At 42.7% G+C, this 22,023-nt stretch overlaps 2 protein-coding genes across 2 annotated transcripts; both read left to right on the top strand.

Annotated features, from left to right (window-relative positions):
* The first annotated feature begins 2,849 nt into the window (after window positions 1-2,849).
* On the top strand, window positions 2,850-9,455 carry LOC143826582 (vomeronasal type-2 receptor 26-like). Its single transcript, XM_077315417.1, has 6 exons — window positions 2,850-3,070; window positions 3,766-4,057; window positions 5,588-6,442; window positions 6,759-6,986; window positions 7,939-8,065; window positions 8,542-9,455. The coding sequence occupies exons 1-6, from the start codon at window positions 2,850-2,852 to the stop codon at window positions 9,453-9,455; spliced, it is 2,637 nt and encodes an 878-aa protein (XP_077171532.1).
* Window positions 9,456-12,313: 2,858 nt separating this feature from the next.
* LOC143826581 (vomeronasal type-2 receptor 26-like) lies at window positions 12,314-19,019 on the top strand. Its single transcript, XM_077315416.1, has 6 exons — window positions 12,314-12,531; window positions 13,831-14,122; window positions 14,674-15,534; window positions 16,268-16,498; window positions 17,191-17,317; window positions 18,115-19,019. Exons 1-6 carry the CDS (start codon window positions 12,314-12,316, stop codon window positions 19,017-19,019), a joined length of 2,634 nt encoding a protein of 877 aa, XP_077171531.1.
* Window positions 19,020-22,023: the final 3,004 nt, after the last annotated feature.

Raw genomic sequence — 22,023 nt, 5'->3', positions numbered from 1 at the left:
AATGTCTAGTGGTGTCTTGTAATAGAAGACCTGAAAACAGAGTACTTGGTCTCATTACTTAGTTTATCAAGGCTTGCCTAACATTTGAAAAAGTTGGTAGTTGCTTTTTAGCTGATGTTTTGGCCATGGAGTCAATACAGATACCTAATTTGAAGTGATTACTCTACAGTGATTACTCTACAGAGCCTCACAGAAGTATTTGGTATTTGTGATGAACTCATGTACTGAGCTGGATCTTCCAGACTGGCCAGATCTCATCAGATTTTGGATTCTAAGCAAGGTCAACACTTGTTAGCACTGGGATGGAAGACCTCCGAGAAAACCCAGCAAACCATCGCAAAACACTTTTCTTTGACTGTTTCCTTGAAATCCCATACATTGGCTGTTACTCCATGGCACGTTCCACAACCATGAAAAGCCACACAATACTGATAAAACCAACAATAAACTTATATGAAGAATTCACAGGGGTTTTATGTTTTTGTTTTTACTTCAATTTATTGTAGAATTTTCAAGGAAAATGCAAACAGTTCACAAACTTGGAATAAAACTCGACATGTTCACAGAATGGGTCAATCTGGTAACAGACAGTTTCAGAAGAATTTCCTTCATCAACTTATGAAAATTAGACACTCTTTTTTTCTTATCCACAGATCTCTAAAGCAACAAAAGCTTGAACAGGCTCAAAACCTGTTTCATTTATTTATTTATAACATTTGTTTACCACCCTCCCAAGAGGCTCAAATAATAAAACAACAATTAGAGACCCACAAATATTCCATCAAATTGGTAGATAAAATAAGAGCCACAATAATATTTATCACTCAGCCACTATCTTCCAAAGAGCTACATAATAAATTCTACCATTCAATTTGCCAGGGTCATTTTTAATACTTTGTTTTCAATATCAAATTATAATTTCAAGTTATGAGATTTGAATGCATATGTTGTATTATTGTTGTATTTATTTGAATGAATGCTACAGGGCAGGAGAGAGCTACAAGAAGTAGGACTGGTGCCATACAGGGAAAGGACTGAGCAATCAATGAGAAAGGGAGGGATGAGAGAGAGAGAGAGAGAGAGAGAGAGAGAGAGAGAGAGAGAGAGAGAGAGAGAGAGAGAGAGAGAGAGAAATGAAGCATGGAGAGGGTGAAATTGGAAGAAGCTGGGTTTAACATCTCACTTTTGCCTACCAGGTGGAGTCCCAAAGGAACCCAAAAACACCTTTCCTCTCCCCACAACAGAGACCCTGTGAACTGGGTGGGGCTAAGAAACTTCTAAGAAAATTGCTCTGTGAGAACAGTGCTAGGAGAACTCTGATTGGCCCAAGGTCACCCAGCTGGCTGCATGTGGAGGAGGAGGAGTGGGGCATCAAACCAGGTTCTTCAGATGAGAGTCCACCACTCAGAAAAACTACTCCATGCTGGCTCTCAAATGCATGTTATAACACTTCTGGAGAATGATGGAGACAGGGTAGGGCTAGCAGAGTTCTATTCCTGTACTAGTGTGGCTGAAGAGGAACTGGGAGGGTTGGCATGAACCCTCGTCTGAGGCTACCATCAAGGTCACAAATAGTAATTCATAAGCTGTCTATGTTAGGTGCAACAAAGATGCTTCCAATTCATGTTGACCCGAGGAACGGATGCCTCTCAGAGGTTTGATTCATAACAACCTCCCTCAGGGGTTTAAAACTGAAAGCCTGGCCAGTTTTGTGGGGCCAACCCTCATTGCGTTGGTGCTTCCTCTTCTCTCCCTGCCTTCAACGCTTCCAGACAAGGTGATCAATATGAAATCCTGGACACATTCGTCATGCATTCATAGTGATCATGTTGCATACTGTTTTGCGAACAAAACAAGATAAGTTACGTATTCGGTAGTCAGAGTAGTTTTCACAGTAATCTTTCACAGTCAGAGTAGTTCAGCAGTGGAATAGGCTGTCTAAGGAGGTGGTGAGCTCTTCCTCACTGGCAGTCTTCAAGCAAAGGTTGGATACACACTTTTTTTGGATGCTTTAGGATGCTTTGGGCTGATCCTGCGTTGAGCGGCGGGTTGAACTAGATGGACCGTATGGCCCTTTCCAACTCTATGATTCTATGATTCTATGATTCTATGATTCAGTCAAGCATATGTTAGTGAGAAGGGGAAAGATAGAGAGTGCTTTCCCAGCCAAAAAAAAATGAGCAGCAATAACTCCTATCCCAAGTATCTCCAGAGAGCACGATTGTCCTTCCCCCTCCTCCCAGTGTCTGTCTGTCTGTCTGTCATGTGCCCTGGAGATCCAAGTATTGTGTGGCTGGCAGGAGAGGGGTTTTGCCATTGCCTGCCTCCATGTCATGACCTCAGATGTTCCTTGGAGAAATTACCACCCTAATACTTGGAGGCCTTGCATACGAATACTAGCTTTCAGTTTCCTTCGGGCAGTGAAGAGGGGTATAGAAAGCAAGTCGTCTTCTTTTCCTTGCTTAGACAGCCCAGCTGTCCAACTAAAGAGGGAAGGAAAGTTTTGCTGCAATTTGACAAATATGTTTTCCCCTTACTGTGCTATAGACAACTCGTTTGAAGGGTTGTTCTCTCCTCTGTCATTATCCACCTTCTTCTGACTACTGCTTGCCAGTGTCCCAAAGGAATTTCAACAGTCATTAGATGAAAATAGCATCTCCGGATGATGCTAGAAAGGCAGCTGTAGTTAAGCACAGTTGGTGGTAAGGCTAAGGACAGGGTGGGTTATACTACCTGTCGTATGTGGAACTGTATTCAGGCGGTCATTCAAGTTAGACGTTTTCAAACTGGAATTCTCCAAGAGGCACGTGAGTGGACAGGACTCATTACAGCAATGAACTGATTGCAAAATGGTCTTGATTGTGTTTGTTATGGTGCTGATAGCATTATACTGGTCCACAGGCAAGGTTCATGATGCCAAGTGCACCATCAGGGAATCTCTCACACGTCTTCACACATATTCTCAAGAAGGAGAACTCATCATTGGGGAAATTAGTTCTTTCGTCTCTACAACGGCAGATCAGATGGATTTCAATGAACCACCGAATGACATGGTGTATGACACGCCCTTGTAAGGACATTTTCCCCTCCCATACCAAATATCTGTGCATATCATGTCAAGAACTGACAAGCTATTCTGATTACACTGAATTCCAGGATTGTAAAGATTAACATTTTAAAACTTTTGTCTTCACCTGCAACCCCCATATCCATCCCATGGTTCTCTGGGGAAGGGAGAGGTTCTAAGACTCAGTATAGAAAGCACTTAAGTGGTTGGCTTTTGACTATGGATCGCAAACTCATTTCTTAGCCAAAGGGATGTTCATGGAATCTCAGTAGGCTGGGTGGTGTGCTGAATGTAGGTTGTTCCCCCATCCACACCTTTGTTCATGGGATTGAATAGAAATCCTTGGTGTTTCCAGTTTGCACTTCAAGGGTGGTGGTTGTGAAACCACACATTTTGAAATAAATCCCCAAGCTTCAGTGTTCAGTAGAGTCTGACTGGACGACAGCAATAACTCTGTTGGGATACTAAAAGATTAGAGAATCACCTCAAATACATAGAAATGGTATCTGGAATTAATGCCATTAAAGAATATTCTATTGTTGGTATCTGAAATTAGAGAGGGATGAATATTTTAATGGGCTCGGACCTCAATATGGTTCAATGAAATCCAATATAATGATACCATAATCGATATTTCTAGCCAGATACAATGATATTACATGCAATGTTGCTTAGTTACTTTGTGTTTCTTGTCCCAGTGTACGGACTAGCCATTACCAATACGCCTTGGCTCTGGCGTTTGCCGTAGAGGAAATCAACAAAAACCTCCAGTTCTTACCCAATGTCACCTTGGGCTTCCACATCCGTGACATTTACATGAACGAGCGGGAGAGCTATCGTGCCACCATGCAGCTTCTCTCTACCAAGAACCGGTTTATTCCCAACTACAAGTGTGACTTCCGGAGCAATCTGATTGCAGTCATTGGAGGAGCTGAAGCGAAGACTTCTCTCTACATAGCAACGGTGTTATCCCTCTACAACATCCCACAGGTAGGCTAGGTAAGGATGCAGGACACGAAGGGGCTCTAACCAAAACAGCATCTCTCCTCTATTCAGGGAAGAGCCAAGCAAAGAAAGAAGTGTCTTCCCAATGCCCCGTCCCTTCACAATGTAAACATCTATCCATAAGAGAATATTGTGATCCTAAAATTCAAAAACATTTTCAAAGTCTCTGTCCATACTTCATATTTTATGGTGGTTTTTGGATTTGTATGCTGTCTTGCCACAAGACATTTGGCATAGTTGTTTCATAACAAGGTGAGAATTTAGTGACTGGATTTTAAATCCATATGAAGCATATGGAAAGGGTTTCCAGATCCAATATTGGCCAGGACTAGCCCTCCAGATGGACATTAGAGAATGCCCTGGAGGAATACATCCTTGGCAAACAGGTGAATATGCCTGCAAAGAGCTGGAGCTTTAAATGAACGAAACTAAATGGGAACTAAACTGGGAAATCCTATAGTTGATCCGAGCCAGCTAAATCTGTTCTTCTGTTCTTCTGTCTGATCAAGGGTGGTTTTATGATTGATTGATTGGTTTTACCATATGCCTCATGCATAACGTTGCCAGGAGATCCTATGATTGTCCGGCAGACCGGCAAGAGTCATTCAGAGGTGGTTTGCCCTTGCCTGTCCCCAGTGTCATGATGCTGGTATTTCTTGGAAGGGAACATACAGGCCATCTACTCCAACCCCCTACTTAGCCTGAAGCATCCATGATAACTATCAGTCCAGCAACTGCTTGAGGATGGCCATTGAGGGGTGTAGCTCACCCTTTCCATAGGCAGTTGATACCACTGCTTGAACTACTCCAATAGACATTTTTTTCCTGATATCTAGCTGGTACTGTTCAACACATGAATAAAACCCATAACTGCGGGTACGATCCTTTGCTGTCAACAGGGACTGTTCCCTGCCTTCCTGCAAATGTCAAGCTTTCACATTTTTAGAGCAATCATTGTCCCCGCTCAACCTCCTCTTCTCCAGGCTGAACATTCCCAGGTCCTTCAGCCTTTCTTCATAGAGCTTGGTCTTCAGGCCCTGGATTATTCTCATTGCTCTCCTCCACACCCTCTCAATGTTGTCCATGTCCTTTTTGAAGTGAGGCCTCCAGAACTGCACACAGGACTTCAGGTATGGTCCGACCAATGCAATATGCAGTGGGGCTATGACAACTTGTGATTTGGAGGTGATGCCTCTGTTGATACCGACCAAGACTGCATCCCCCCCTTTTTTACCTCTGCAACGTACTGTCCTGTTTCACAGCTTACAGTATGCTTTCATAAATCATTGATCTCACATCATCAGATGTATCCATCTAGTTCTTCTCCATGCATGTCACTCTCACAGGAAATGAAACTATTTTCATCTCCACAAGAGACCAAAAAAGGGAACCCAAAATTAATTATCACCTGGAAAGCATGCACCGACTTGAAGATTCCCTCATAAAAATGGGCATGTTTTGTAAACTTTTCACTCTCACTCCTTACGTTTCCTTCCCAATGTTGACTTCCTCCAGCTCGCCTATGCGTCTACATCACAAATGCAGGAAATATTCTTGGGACTTTTCATGTACCAGATGGTCGCAAATGAAGCCCAACAGTACAAGGGGATCCTGCAGTTAATTCTGCATTTCAGGTGGGTTTGGATTGGGCTCATTGTCGCTGATGATGAACGTGGAGAAAGATTTCAGCGCGTCATGCTTCCTTTGTTTGCTCAGAATGGCATCTGCTTGGCCTTCACAGAAAAAATCCGCCAGGCCTTAATGATAACTTTTGATATGATGAAAAATGGATGGCAATCCTATGATACGATAATGGACAGCAGGGCTGATGTGGCTGTCCTCTTTGGAGACACGGGTTCCATCTCATATTTTAGGTGGGCCCTACGCTTTTTCGAGTTAGAATTCACAACAGTAAAGCCAAAAGGGAAAGTTTACATTCTGACCATTCAGATGGATTTTACATCCTTTTTCTATCAAAGAAATTGGGACAACACCATGTTTCACGGCACAATTGGCTTGACGGTTCACACCCAGGAACCACCGGGATTCCAACAGTTTCTTCAGCGCAAAAAACCTTTTGAGAAGAAAGGAGATGGCTTCATCAGGGAGTTCTGGGAACAGGCTTTCCTCTGCCAGTTCTCTGATGCACGGGTGCAGATGGGTTTTGATAAAGTTTGCACTGGGAAGGAGAAGATGGAGAGCCTTCCGGGAGATGTTTTTGAAATGAGTATGACTGGTACTAGCTATAGTATCTATAATGCTGTCTATGCCATAGCACATGCTTTACGTGACCTGTCTTCATCTCTTTGTGGACACAGAAGAATGCTGAAGAGAAAGAAACCTAACCTTTTCCATCAACCCTCATGGCAGGTAACTGTGAATGAAAACCATGACTCTGGCCACAGAGATGCATGCAATCCATCCTGTATGGCACCTCTCCAGAAAGGATACCTGAATTCATCTCCATCCCTTGTTTCCTCTCCCATCCAGCTTAGCATGTCACAATTCTCCAAGTTTCAGCCTTTTTCACCACTTCCTCTGAGGGCCTTGGGGATATTCACCCTGGAGAAGAGGAGGTTAGGAGGGGACCATCCAAGAGGAGGTTGAGAGGGAATCAGCTGCACACAATGTTTTCCAAAAATGAGCTTCATTTGTGTATTCATTTGTGTCTCCCTTTTCAATCTAGCTGCACCACTTTCTGAAAAGGGTCTCATTCAATAACAGTGCTGGGGAGACAATTTCATTTTATCCCAGTGGGGAAGCCAACCCACGGTATGATATTGTCAACTGGCATATTTTCCGAAATCGATCTTTTTTCAAAGTCAAGATTGGAGAGGTTCATCCAGAAGCTCCAGCAGACCAAATGCTGACCATCCATGAAGAGAGCATCACGTGGAACAATTTGTTTAACAATGTAAGGTTGGCCTTCAGAATCTGGGGAAACTTCCACTAAACAATTCTGCTATACAAATATGAACTTTGATCCCCCACTGTGTTTTTTAAAAGAATGATGTTAAGTGGTTGTAGTGATTAAGAAGGGTGGGTGCTAATCTGGCAAGCCGGGATCGATTCCCCCCTCTTCCACCTGCAGTCAGCTGGGTGACCTTGGGCTAGTCACAGTCCTGTTTGTGTTGTTCTCACAGAATAGTCCTGTCTGGGCTCTCTCAGTCCTTCCTTCCCCAAAGGGTCTCGGTTGTGGGGAGAGGAATGGAAGGAAACAGTAAACCACTTTCACAATCTCTTGGGTAGTGGAAAGCAGGGTATACAACACAACGCTGCTTCTTCTTCCATGAGGAAGACTAAAGGGAGGGTAATCTGGTTTATACAGGCGAAGCATTTGATAGGACAACCCATCCTCTCAAAAAATGTGTGTATAAAACAAGGTTAAGCAAGATTTTCTACCTGGGAGCCACATCTCACTTGCTGGTCACTCCTGCATTTTGAGACTCCTTCAGGTAGTGCCATGTGTCCGCCCCCTTATAAGTATTATTATTTTTAATAAAGCTACCTGTCATATTAAGGGCACAAGTTGTGAATGGAAGAGAAGGGTCATTGAGTGTCTCTAGAATAATACTTTCCATGTGCACTTTTTAAAGAACTGTCAAAAATGCCAACTCTTTCAATAGGGCCAATAAATTTCAAGGAGTGGGGGAACCTTGCCCACCCAAGCTGGGACCTTCATCATTTCCATAATGTGTAACAGCCCAGCAGAAGTAGATTAACATAAGTAATTTGGAATGAAGGCAACACACAAATGACAAATGAGAATTAAATGTCCTGGACCTTGAATAATAGGGAGAAACAAACATGACGTTATTTTAGACGCAATACTGACAGTAAATTAGTCTGCCTCATGTATCCCTTAGACAAAGCCCCTTTCCATCTGCTCTGAAAGTTGCAATCCAGGTTCCAGAAAGGAAAGGAAGGAGGGAGAACCGTTCTGCTGCTATGACTGCAAACAGTGTCCAGGAGGGAAGATCTCAAATCAGAAAGGTAAGAGGTTTGTAGTCTAATCTTGAGCCAAGTTGCACAGTTTAAAACATAGAAGTTGCAAAGCAGGATCAGGAAGATCCTGGTTCAAATCCGTATCTCCCATGGCAGCTTGTTAGGTGATACAAAACCAGCACTGTGTTCAAATGGTAAAAATGCTGAGAAAGGATGATCTGGAGGAAGTGGGGGAGAAAGTCACTTGATGGAACATGGTTGCTCCTTTTCTGCTTTCAACAGTCCCGCACAGTGTTACCCATTTCACACTTCTGCCAGCTTGAGGGTTCTGAGTGTCAATAGCCAATAAAGAAAAGGAGAAAAATCTTTCTTCATAATTATAACAAAATGAATGAATGAATGAAACAATACGTATATATCTATAAAATAAAATATCTGGCATGACTAATATTCCAAGAACAAGACTGTCTCTCTTTAATATCACCTAGCTATGGAGGACTGAAGTGCCATATTTGTTTGTTAAGATGCAGATGACTGCTTCCAGTGCTCAGAAGGTCAATATCCAAATGATGACCAAAATGGATGCCTTCCCAAGGGTCTCAACTTCCTCTCCTACAGGGAAACTTTAGGGATTGTTTTGGCCGTTCTGTCCCTCTCCCTTTCCTTATCCACGTCTGTGGTGCTAGGAATCTTCATCAAGCACCAGAACACCCCCATTGTCAAAGCCAACAATCGGGACCTCACCTATTCTCTCCTCGTCTCCCTCCTGCTGTGCTTTCTGTCTTCTTTGCTCTTCATCGGCCAGCCTGACCAAGTGACCTGCAAGCTGCGACAAACTGCTTTTGGCATCATCTTTGCGGTGGCTGTTTCTTCTGTGTTGGCTAAAACCATCACCGTGGTTTTGGTTTTCATGGCTACTAAGCCAGGATCCAAGATCAGGTCCTGGGTGGGGAAAAGACTTTCCAATGCTATAATATTGTCCTCGACATTGGTTCAAGCGAGTATTTGTATGATCTGGTTATATACTGACCCTCCTTTCCCAGATGTTGACTTTCATTCTCTGGCTGTAGAAATCATCTTGAAATGTAATGAAGGCTCGTCCAATATGTTCTTTTACATTTTGGGGTACATGGGGTTTCTGGCTCTTGTCTGTTTCACTGTGGCTTTCTTGGCCAGGAATCTGCCCGACACCTTTAATGAAGCCAAGTTCATCACGTTCAGCATGTTGGTCTTTTGCAGTGTGTGGGTGTCTTTTGTTCCAACCTACCTGAGCACCAAAGGGAAAGACATGGTGGCCGTGGAGATCTTCTCCATCCTGGCTTCCAGCACAGGCTTACTAGGCTGCATTTTCCTCCCAAAATGTTATGTCATTTTGCTGCGGCCCGAGCTGAATGACAAAAAACAGTTAATGAAGAATAGAAAGGGAAGAGAGATTTGAAATGTCTAGTGGTGTCTGTCAGGATCAGTCCCTGCTCTCTGACATGCTTGCTTTTCAGTGAACCTGTCTGACTCCATCTTGTATGCTGGGTCTTTGCTGAAACGTTCCCATGTAACCAGAACCCATGCCTGTAGTTTTCCTTTGATTCCCCCCTCCTTTGATCCTTGCATTTTCACACTGCATAGTTTCCCCGCTGTGAAACAATGTTGCCTGGTTCCTGTAAACATCTTATCAGCTACCCTGAGGTGCCGGCCTGACCAAGGCCGTGCTATCTTTAACACCTTGGCAGGGAGCCTGGGATGGCACCTGGGTGAGGGGCTCCCCCCTCCTTTGGGAACGCTCCGGTTGTGGGCAGGAGAAATGTATTGATAAGTGCTTACTGTCCTAGTATCAAACAGTCTTGACTTCGAATGTTATAGTGATCTGCTCTGCTTCCAATTAAAGCTTTCTTCTTATAGAAGTTTGTGAATGTCGTCAGTGCTTGACAGTGTCTTATAGAAGAATAGTGAAGTCTTCCTTACAGCAGACCTGAAAACATAGATTTACAGAGCACCATGGTTTTGGTTTTCATGGCCACTAAACCAGGATCCAAGGTCAGGTCATTTGATCAGGTATTTGAAATGTCTAGTGGTGTCTTATAGTAGAATATTGCAGCAGACCTGAAAACATAGATTTGCAGAGTACTCGGTCTGATTACATAGTTTATCAAGGCTTGTCTAACATTTGAAAAAGTTGGTAGTTCCTTTTAACTGATGTTTGAGCCATGGAGTCAATACAGATACCAAATTTGAAGTGATTACTCTACAGAGCCCCACAGAGGTATTTGGTATTTGTGATGAACTCATGTACTGAGCTGGATCTTCCAGACTGGCCTGATCTCATCAGATTTTGGATTCTAAGCAAGGTCATCTCTGGTTAGCACTGGGATGGGAGACCACCGTGAAAACCCAGCAAACCGTAGCAGAACACTTTTCTTAGTCTGTTTCCTTGAAATCCCATACATTGGCTGTGACTCCATGGCACTTTCCACAACCATGAAAAGCCAAACAATACTGAGAAAACCAACAGTAAACTTACATGAAGAATGCACAGGGGTTTTATGTTTTTGTTTTTACTTCAATTTCTTGTAGAATATTCAAGGAAGATGCAAACAGTTCACAAGCTTAGAGTAAAACTCGACATGTTCACAGAATGGACCAACCAGTTAATGGAATAGTGAACTCTTCCTTTCAGGGGCACAGAAATCGGGAGCAGATTTTTTTTTTTCTGTCCAAAGCAAAGTCCTGATTTGCTTTGCTCAAGGATACAATATATGTACATTCAAGATATGGGGTGAAATATAGTTTAGTCATTGTTCCAGGCATCCAGGAATCAGCAGAACTTTAAATCACAATCTACAAACCATCCTCAGTAATGCGCAATCCTCTAGCTTGCTTGTGAATTGTGATTAAAACCTACTTGAACCACGTTTAGAGGAATCATCAATCCACAAAACAATGTCATACATAAGTACTTGCTGACCCCCATTCCTTCCCTCAATTCTAAGCATCCCAGTTTCCTTTGATTAACCGACCTCCCATCCTTTTCTGCCCCTTCCCTTATTTAAATTGCTTTTTTTTTGTTTATTGGGCAATCACGATCTGTCCCTATAAAATTGCATCTTAAACAATAGGATGGAGTAAAAAGTACAATATCTCTAGTTTAAGAGACCAGATGGTTTCCCGCAAGTTTAGATTACTGTCCACTAGAGATATTTTTTATTTTTACACCCCACATGAAAAACACTTCTATTTGGGTTTAGGAACCGCAAAGTCCTTGCCTCAATATTCAAACAAAATCCTGCGATTTAAGTCAGATGCAAAAACATCTGTGTGGTCATCTTCTGGTCATTAGCTGATGCGCCCAAATGCACAGGTTGCAGTTTCTCTTCTCATAGATTCCCTCTCACCAGATAGGTAGCTATAAATTTTTCTCCCCCCCCAAAAAAAAATCTATCCTCTATTTTCAGCTCTGTCTTTTCCTTTCTTGCATGTTTTCTTTTAATTGAAAGAGTGTTTATTTTAAATTTTGTTTTTCAATAAAAGCTGCTTTGGTTCAAAACCAAATACTGAATGCCTGCTCCTTTTGCCAAGCAGTTCTTTGTTTTGTGTGGCTGGCAACTTCTCACCAATTTCCAGATGCTCACATGCACTCAGAGACTGAAGCAGTTGTACAGGAATGCAGTGTGGGGTCTGATACCATGTTTGTTTATTATTAGATTTCAATACTTCCCTCCCATATGGCCCAGGGCAGTTCACATACAACATTGCAAGGGTAATACATGGAACAATCTGAACGTATAATACACTCGCAAAATAACACACCAGGAAATCCATTCGAACAAGTACAGACAAGAAAAATAATGACAAATAAAGAAATCTGGTTTGGGGTACACACGGACCATAAGAAGTAAGTGCAGGGGGTTGGACTAGATGACCCATGAGGTCCCTTCCTACTCTATTATCCCTGGAATTTCTTTCCATTTGGGTTCTGGAGGGCACCACATGTGCCTGGCAGTCCACTGAAAAGAAACATGTTTATTTTTCCCAGCAGTTCTACAGAGAACTCTTTAATTATCGACCTTCGTCTCGGAATCCCCATGGTATTGAAACGGTCACTGGGAGAAAAAAAAACATACAGATTATACTAGAAATACAACCTTTCACATTTTAAGTTGTCGGATGGGATTCTCTCGATCTGACCATTGATAAGTGAAATCGTATTCAGGAGACGATGCGAGTCGGATTGTTCTGAATAACAATTATTTCAGTATATACAGGAGACGACAGAAAGGCTTATTGGGATGAATCAGTTGCAGGATGGTACCTCTCATGGTGTTGGTCCTAGTGCTGATGGATCAATCGATGTGCCGAGTCCAAGATGCTAGATGCACCATCAGCGAACCCCTCTCAAGAATTCACAAATACTATCAAGAAGGGGATCTCATCATTGGGGGAATTGCTTCTCTTATCTATGCCATTTCGGAAATGACGGATTTTAGCCAGCTTCTCAACTACATGGCTTATAATATGCCTTTGTAAGGAGGGTTTGTTTCCCCTTATATATGTGATCTGTCAATGTCATCAGAATAGCATTGAATTCTAAGAATGTAGGGATTACTATGGATTCCTCTCTTAATTTGCCAGCCACTCTATTGCCATTCCAGGCTTCTTTCGGGGAAGAGAGGGGCACTGACAATTGTCCACTGTGATCCTATGTGGAAGACACTAACTAAATAGCATTCAGATTCTTTTGTAATAGAAAAGTTATTACTGTGCAGGTGAGGATGATAGTGGAATTTGAGTAAATTAGATATAGTCCTTGAACCTAGATACAAATCCCCAAACTCTTGGATAGGCCAGAAATCCTTGATAATTCCAGTTTGGAGTTCAAGAGCACTGGTTTTGAGGTCATGTTTATTTTAAATAGTTGTGCGGTTTCTGTGAGACAAAGAGCCTTCATTACATTTCAAAGTCTTAAGGCACTTGATCCTCTTGAGGGATATTAAAATGTTTCAGAATCAGCTGAAATGTGCAGAAACAATTTCTGGTTGAAAGAGTGTTCAGGTTTCAAATGGAATGGAGCTGATAGGTTCTGAATCCCATTTGAACCAAACCAGTTCTGTAGATGACATTTCTTCTAACGTATGAATAATTGAGCATCATGCACAATAACGTCATGTCAATTTGGCTTAGTGGCTCTTTTGATACCTGTCATGGTGTTATTCTTGCCAACTAGTTATTACCAAGATTCAAATGGGTAGCCGTGTTGGTCTGAAGTAGCACCTTTAAGGCCAACAAAAGTTTATTTAAGGTGTGAGCTTTTGAGTACAAGCACTTTTCCTCCAACTATGAACTTCCATCATGACAGTGGGGATATAAAGCAAAAATCAATTCTGTTAAATTAGTAAACTGTGTCACACATCCAAATACAGCCATAGGATAATTCTTGGCCAAAACAACCAATCAGTCCAATAGCTTGGTTGTGGCATATTGTACTATGATAGAACTTCTTTCTACAAAAGAGCAGATGTAACTCCAACTTTAATATTTCCCCCACCCCTGTAATTATGTTGCAGAGTTTGATAGTATTGACTCTCTAGTGGGATAGTGAAAAATGAGAAAATCCCCTAAAATCCACGTAACGAATCTCTGGAATGAGTGATGGATTGAATTTCAAATGGAATGGGAGGGAGTAGGGAATCTTGTTATAACTCGGTCCCTACCCATTGACTTGATATCATAGTCAACATTTATAGCCAAATATGATGAATTAAATCTGGGGGACAATAATATCCAAACAATTTTACTTAGTTCCTCGTTGATTCTTGTTGTAGTGTACTGACAAATCATTATCAGCATGTCTTGGCCACGGCATTCGCTGTGAAGGAAATCAATGAAAACCTCCAGCTCTTACCCAATGTCACTTTGGGCTTCCACATCTGGAACAGCTACTTCAGCGCAAGAGAGACCTATCGTGCCACAGTAGAACTTCTCTCGACAAAGAACAGATTTCACCCCAACTACAAATGTGACTTCCAGAAGAACCTGATTGCATTTACCGGTGGGCTTGAAGCCGAAACGTCCCTCTACATAGCACATGTGTTGGCTATCTACAAAATCCCACAGGTAGGGCATGCAGTAGATGAACTTCCACATCACATTGCATATGCTGGTAGGACTGAATGATCCTCCATATACAATGATTTATTTTGAAAGCAAATTTAAGAGAAGAACAGACTCGGAAGTCTTTAAAGGAAGAACCATTGGTCCTACAGGCATATATCTTAAATTCAGAAGTAGGGTCTTTCCATTCCAATAAAATCATTTTAATTCATCTAGAGAGGTAGCTATGATTGTATGGAGTCATAACTGCCCTGCTGTTCTATCTTGCCACTACAGGCTAACTACTTTTATGACAGGACCCACTTTATCAGAGTACAATCTTTCAACGTAAAGAAGCTCACTTCATCAGATTTTTCTGCCTAGTCCCTTTTCATGCCTTTCAGATCCATAAGCAACCACAGACATAGTTCTGTCTCTGATATTATTTAATAGCAACCCAAGTGGAAAGTGTACACTTCTTTGCAGATTATGAATGCTTTCACAAATGGAGAATCATTTTGAAAACTTCACAATCTCATCCTCTGCATTTCCCTCCCAATGTTCAATTCCTCTAGCTCACCTATGGCTCTTCTTCAATTATGAATGACAAATTATCAGGCCTTTCTGTCTACCGGATGGTACCCAATGAAGCCACACAATACAAGGGGGTCCTTCACTTAATTCTGCACTTCAGGTGGACATGGATTGGGCTCCTTGTGGTGGAAGATGAACGTGGAGAAAGATTTCAGCAAGCCCTGGTCCCTCTGTTTCTTCAGAACGGCATCTGTTTGGCCTTCATAGAAAAAATTCTGCAAGTCACAAGCTTAGATTATTACTTTACTATTATGGAAGCTGGATTTGAAAAATTTGATGTTGTCATGGGGAGTAAAGCCAACGCAGTTGTCATTTATGGAGACAGTGAGTCTATCTCATATGTGAGATGGTGTCTCAAAGTCTTAGAGGCAGAATTCACAGCCGCAGTACTTAAAGGGAAAGTATATATCACAACCATTCAGATGGATTTTGTGTCCTATTATTACCAAAGAAACTGGGAAAAACAGAACCTTCATGGTACTATATCCTTCAGAGTTCATACCAATCAACCGCCAGGATTCCAGCAATTCCTTCAGAGCAGGAAGCCTCTTTGGACTGCAGGAGATGGCTTCATCAGGGATTTCTGGGAACAGGCTTTCCTCTGTCAGTTCTCTGATTCACCGCTGGGGGAGGAGTTTGACCAAGAATGCACTGGAGCAGAGAAGCTGGAGAACCTTCCTGGAGATGTTTTTGAAATAAGCATGACCGGCCCCAGCTACAGTATCTACAATGCTGTCTATGCTGTCGCACATGCACTACATGCCCTGCAATTGTCCTGTAATGGGCACAAGAGGAGGATGGAGAGAAAGAAATGTCACTTCTTCAGTCAACCATCATGGCAGGTAAACATCTTAGGGACAATGAAAACCTTGTGTCTGGGGACAGGAATCATAGAATCATAGAGTTTGAAGGGACATCATGGGACATCTAGTCTAACCCTCTGCACTATGCAGGACACTCACAGCCCTATCACTCATCCACTGCAACCTGCCACCCCCTTGAGCATTCATAGAAGAACATACTATTTGTTCAGAAATCACATGTAAGTTCATATTCTTCACTCCTTTGCCCATCCCATCCCGTTAAAAATGACACAACTATTCATCCTTGTTCATCACTCATTTCACAGTTCATGATGACAATGAAAGCCAAACACAGAGTGTCAATAAGACATGCAATTATTGTCTTATGAGTTGTGGGACTTAGTCAGTTTCTTGGTGCTGGATTTGTAATTGGCACATTTCATATGACCATGCATCTCAGCTATGTGTAGTTGCAATTCCCCCCAATGATGAGATCCCCTTCTTGATAGAATTTGGATTCGCTGATGGTGCATCTAGCCATCTTCCCTTGACAAACCCATGCCCTTGGGAAAGAACCATTTCCTTCCTTTCAATTTCCTGCCACTTTTGCACACAACAAAAAGTTACAGCTAGGAAATGCATTTCCTCTTGCAATGAATACCAGCGAGGGGGGGGGGGGAGAAGAAAATCTGAATTTATGCAGTGTCCCAAATAATAATACAAAAGAGTGAATAGGTGAGCACAGTTTTTTTTCTTTTGCTTTTCAACCTAGCTTCACCGCTTCTTGAAAAGTGTTTCATTTAATAACAGCGCTGGGGACAAGATTGAATTTGATGCTAGCGGAGAGGTGCTAGCAACAGGGTATGACATCATCAACTGGCTTGCTTTCCCAAATCAATCTGTTTTTAAAGTGAAAATCGGAGAGGTTCATCTAGAAGCCCCTGCCAACCACACACTTACCATTCATGAAGACTGCATTTCGTGGAACAGCAGGTTCAACCAGGTAACGTGTGATCTGGGAAACGCCCATTAAAGAAAATGTGTTAAGCTAACGTGTACTGTGGTGCTCTATTTCTTTTTTTCAAATGAGAAATGTTGAGGGCAAAAACAGATTTGAAACCACACAACAGAAGGAATCGCCGCTGGGGGTTAATTTAGAGCTGGCAAGAAAAGGTCATGTCAAATTTTTAGATAGGGCTACTGACTTCCTAGTGATAGACCCATGTTGGTCTGAAGTAGCACAATAAATATGCAGCAAAATGAAGAAAACAAAGAAACAAACTGGGTTCCTCAGTCCTTTGGGTTCAATTGTCATTCACAAAAACAGAAGGGGAATAAAAATGTTAAAGCTAGTGATAAATGGCAGATGCTTTCCCAGTTGTGAACAGGAGTAATTAAAAGAGACCTCCATCCATCTCCACCCAGCCATGGAAGTGAGAAGCTGTGCTGAAGAAGAAGAAGGGCAGCCTAGATATCTGAAATAAATAAAAATAAAATTAAAATGATTGTAACTCATGTAACCCTTATTCATTTACATACCTGAAGAAGCCCTGCAAGAACAATTAAACACAAGACACTTGGTAGTGAGTGACTCAACAATACTACACACTACCGGTGAGAAGAGAACGTCTTGGTCAACTGACCATGAAAAATTTGATCCATTACAGGCTGATTTTCAGTTCTCTCTCATGTTAGACACGGCCCATTTCTGTCTGCAGTGCAAGTTGCCGTCCAGGTTTCAGGAAGAAAATGAAGGAGGGGGAGCCATTCTGCTGCTATGGCTGTATTTCATGTCCAGAAGGAAAGATTTCCAATCAGGAAGGTAAGAGGTTGGCAGCCTTTTTCTAAGGAGGGTTCAAATAATTACAATGTGTTAATACACAATAGGTCAACACCACTACCACCACCACCTTCCCCCCTCCCCCCCCCCCCCAGTATTCACTTATGGTATCTGAACTGCTGATGAATGATCATGAAATGTCATAGAGTGGATGGAATTTCCCCAATTTAAGTCCCAAGGGAATAGGGCCAACATCAGTGTTGGTAGTTTTCAGTGATCTAAGCTCCATGCATCTTACTGCAGTTCTGGTGCGGCATGACCTTGGTGTAGTGTGACCTTGACAGAACCAGCTTGGTGTCATGGTGAAGAGCGTTGACCTCTAATCTGGAGAGCTGGGTGACCTTGGGCCAGTCACAGTTCTCTCAGAGTTCTCTCAGCCTCACCAACCTCACAGGGTGTCTGTTGTGGAGAGAGGAAGGGCAGGCTGTTGTAAGCTGCTTTGACACTTCTCCAAGTAATAAAAAAGTGGAGTACAAATGAACCAGTTCTTCTATTGTGCCTTTTCGTTTTAACATCCCTTCATTAGAGACTACATCAGAAAATCTGAGATTGAAGGCCATAATCAAATGCATTATCCACAACAACAGTGATATATTTTCAGTAGGGAAGGAACAGAATTGGTCCAGCAATGTCCCCAGAAGCTCCTGCGGGGAAGCATTGGTTGTGGAGTGAAATTCGGAGGGCATAATTCTTACAGAACGATCCCTTTGAAGAATGAGATAATAGGAACAATCATAGGATATCCTGAAGTCTTCCTTTTGCCTCTTTCTCTTTTACAGACATGGATGAGTGCATTTCTTGCAGAGAAGACGAATATTCAAACATGGGACAAAATCAATGCATTCCCAAAAACGTCACTTTCTTGTCCTATGGAGAACCTTTGGGCATCATTTCAGTGACATTTGTCCTTTCCCTTTCCTCCATCACTCTTTTGGTCCTGGGAATCTTTATAAAGCACCACAACACCCCCATTGTCAAAGCCAACAACAGGAACCTCACCTATTCTCTCTTGGTCTGCCTCCTGCTTTGCTTCCTTTGTGGGCTGCTCTTCGTTGGTCAGCCACAACTGGTATCATGTCTCCTCCAACAAGTCATTTTTGGCATGGTCTTCTCAGTTGCCATTTCTTGTGTGCTGGCAAAAACTGTCATGGTGGTTCTGGCTTTCCTAAGCATCAAACCAGGAAGTAGCCTGAGGAAGTGGGTGGGGAAAAGAGTCGGCAATGCAATTGTGATTTCCTGTTCCTTTTTCCAAGCAGCCCTTTGTTTTGCGTGGCTGGCAACTTTCCCCCCATTTCCAGATGCTGACCTGCACTCAGAGACTGAAAGAATTGTACTGGAATGCAATGTAGGGTCTGTTGCCATGTTTTACTGTGTCCTGGGCTACATGGGCTTCCTGGCCATTGTTAGCTTTGTGGTGGCTTTCCTGGCCAGGAAGTTACCAGACAGTTTTAATGAAGCCAAATTTATCACATTCAGTCTACTGGTCTTCTGCAGCGTTTGGTTGTCCTTTGTTCCCACATATCTGAGCACCAGGGGAAAATCCATGGTGGCTGTGGAGATCTTCTCCATCTTAGCTTCCAGCTCTGGTCTTCTGGGTTGTATCTTTTCCCCAAAATGTTACCTTATTATGTTGAGGCCAGAGCTCAATGACAGGGAACATCTGATAAGAAGTAAGGGGCAATAATGCGAAGGACTACAGGTGGAAATGTAGCTTAAGTGCCGGTTTTCCCTGAGAGAAAACAATGGGGGCTGACAGGATGTTGATGAGAGATGGACAATCCAGCAGCTATTAGTTCAATGAGAGTCAAAACTTGACTGATGGAAGATGTAGAGACAGGTTGTAGGAGGTCAGGAGCGTATGAGAAGATCTAACTGCTGTGAAATGAAAATCAACTCATAACAAACAAAAATCCTAAATAGTTGAACAGAGCTCTAGTTCAAATGTGGAGAAACTTTGCAATCATGGGTCCTACCTATCTGCGGGACCGCTTATCTACTAATGCCCCCTGCAGGTCTCCCCGCTCTGCAGGCATGAACCTGTTGGCTGTCCTGGGTCCCCCAAGACATTCGCCTGGCCTGAACCAGGGCTATGACTTTTTCAGCCCTGGCCCCAACCTGGTGGAATGAGCTCCCAGAAGAGCTATGGGCCCTGTTGGAGTTGTCAGCTTTCTGCCAGGCCCATAAAGTGGATGGGTGGGGGTCCCGGTGTTTCCAACGGAGAATCCCTTGAAGGTGGTTAGTTGCTCTCACTCCTTATGAGAGAGCTCATTTGACCGAATGCTGAACAGGGGTGGGAGTTAGAACTCAGATTATATCGCCATCTGGAATGTTTGAATGTTAATGTTTATATATTAAGGGGCTTTAAGGGTGTCATATTTTTTTTGTTTTATTGTAAATCTCAATGCACTATAAATCTGGATCAGTGACTTATCCAAAAAGGCACTGCATACTGGCACAAGCTCCATGACTCTGCAGTTCTACTTCTTTGGAAAGACTCAGGACCAAGCCAAGTCCATAAATCCCAACAACTGGCCCTGCCAGTCTTCAGCATTATTTGTTATTTAGTTAATTAATTTATAGTCTACCTTTCTCCCCAGTGGGGATCCCAAACAACCTACATCATTCATCTCTCAATTTTTTTCATCACAAGAACCCTGTGAGAGAGATTAGGCTGAGAGAGAGAGAGAGCGACTGGCCCAAGGTCATCCAGCAAATTTCCATGTCAAGTTGCTTGGTTTAATTGTGTGGTAGCAACTTCTGGACCCACCAAAGGCATGCAGGATGTACGGAGTCTGCCACTGGGCCCAAATGGCATCAAGTCATAGCCAGAGTTCACTTGTGGGAGTTGCACAAATGGCATGATAGCTACTCCCCTGGAGTTTTCCATTGTCCCAGGTTCCAATGAGCCATTCTTCCAGGAAGAAGAGTTGGCTTTTATAACCCAGTTTCACTTCCTGAAGGAGCCTTAAAGCAGCTTGCAATTGCCTTCTCTTCCTCTCCTCACAGTAGATGGGGCTGAGAGAGCTCTGCACTGTGAGAACAGCTTTAATAGGACAGTGATTAGCCTAGAATCACTCAGCTGACAGCATAAGGAAGAGCAGGGAACTGAACCTGGTTCTCCAGATTAGAAGCTGCTGCACTTAACCACTACACCTAGTGGGCTCTTCCTACACCAAGCTGGCTCTTGACCAGAAGATGGGGATCATAGGTGAACAGGGAAGGAAAGATAATGAAAAAGGTCCTTCCTCCTCCCCCTGCCTATTACTGACCGAAACCGAGGTTTGAATGCTAGCAATACTGTGTAGCCTAGCAAAACCACTCAGGGCATTCTTTTCGTACAGCTATGGGTGCTACTTTTATTATTTGGAGACCTAACCCTTCGTTTTGTTTTGTTTCAGATATCACGTTTTCTTCCAAAACTGTGTTTCCCCCCCTCCCCCCAGATTTTTAGAACCATCTATCTTGTCTGTTCTTTGTCCCAGCCTCAAATAGCCACTAATTCAACCATACTGGGAGATATATTGAAAATTGTGCTGAGAAGGAAGTGTTCAGAGATGCCCAGCTTGCCTAAAAACATCAGCAATGCAAAATAATGCATAAGGACTCCTATGAAATAGAAGCCACTCTGCATTGGTTAGCACTATTAGTGATGCCGAATGTGTATTGAGATCGGAAGAGATTACTTCATAAACTATTGTTATAATCATTGCCCATATCCCCCATGCTACAAGCGACTCCTTTTCTAATGTTAATTCAGACTCTGTATTGGCCAGAAACCTCATTTTACAAATTCACAATTCCTATACTTAAAGAAAAATCCTATTGACCAAATAAGCAATAGGCAAGGGATAAAATCTCACATCTGAAAACTTGGTCAAGATTTTTTATTATTATTATTTTTTAAGCAGCTCAGAGTGGCAGCAGTAGCAGAAGAAACTTTGGGGAAAGTATTATTTTTTTCAACTTAGCTAGGTGAATCTGTGCTCAGCTGCAACATTGGCGTATTGATTTGATAACTACAGGGTGTGCAAAAGCAGCAGCTGCTTCCAAGGGGCAGAAGTGTTGGTCTCCATGACAGCAGAACCCTCCTGTTTAGCAATTAGATGCTTGTCGAAGTTCCTTGCAAAGTTAGTGGACTGGCACACCTGAGGCCTGCTCTGTCTACGTTCACTGCTGGTACAATTGGACTTAATTGCAGGGGACAGTCTGGATTTATCCCAGAGGGGAATTGCATTAGTTCAGCAGGTGTTCAGGTAACCATCGGTTATGACAAATGTCAATCTTCAAACCAGAGCAGCGTTTCTGTGCAGCTGACTCAACGTAGATGAGAAAGTTTCACTAGGGCCTTCCTTCCAATGGGCTTGTTGTCCCTTTAGGTCTCCACAGGCCTCTGCTGTGAATACGTGTGGTGAATACCTTGTTCTACAAACTTCCTGCTCAAAGGAAAGTTGGACACTATGACTTTAATAAACTTAGCAGACAATGAATAAGCACACACTTGCAGCTGGTTTAATTACTCTGTTCTGTATGCCCTTCTGTTTGTCCGCTTCTCCAATAGTCCATGGCTGGAAAGAAGCATTTCTCGGGGGAAGTATAATGACACAAATCATTTTGACATGATATCCAGGACCAACGGAATGTGTTTGAGGAGTGGAGGCCCTGTTCCATCCCATCTCAACTGATCATTT

This window comes from Paroedura picta, chromosome 16, assembly GCF_049243985.1.
Source record: "Paroedura picta isolate Pp20150507F chromosome 16, Ppicta_v3.0, whole genome shotgun sequence".
In the NCBI taxonomy this organism is placed as follows: domain Eukaryota; kingdom Metazoa; phylum Chordata; class Lepidosauria; order Squamata; family Gekkonidae; genus Paroedura; species Paroedura picta.
Note: the sequence above shows the minus strand (reverse complement) of the source record. Positions and strands in the feature narration are given on the sequence as shown.

Excerpts from the sequence above, each read along its gene's own strand:
- LOC143826582 (XM_077315417.1), top strand. The coding sequence starts at position 2,850 with ATGGTCTTGATTGTGTTTGTTATGGTGCTGATAGCATTATACTGGTCC. Across the intron at positions 4,058-5,587 it reads CCCTCTACAACATCCCACAG|CTCGCCTATGCGTCTACATC; the intron begins GTAGGCTAGGTA and ends GACTTCCTCCAG. Across the intron at positions 6,443-6,758 it reads TCCATCAACCCTCATGGCAG|CTGCACCACTTTCTGAAAAG; the intron begins GTAACTGTGAAT and ends TTTTCAATCTAG.
- LOC143826581 (XM_077315416.1), top strand. The coding sequence starts at position 12,314 with ATGGTACCTCTCATGGTGTTGGTCCTAGTGCTGATGGATCAATCGATG. Across the intron at positions 15,535-16,267 it reads TCAGTCAACCATCATGGCAG|CTTCACCGCTTCTTGAAAAG; the intron begins GTAAACATCTTA and ends TTTTCAACCTAG. Across the intron at positions 16,499-17,190 it reads GGAACAGCAGGTTCAACCAG|ACACGGCCCATTTCTGTCTG; the intron begins GTAACGTGTGAT and ends CTCTCATGTTAG.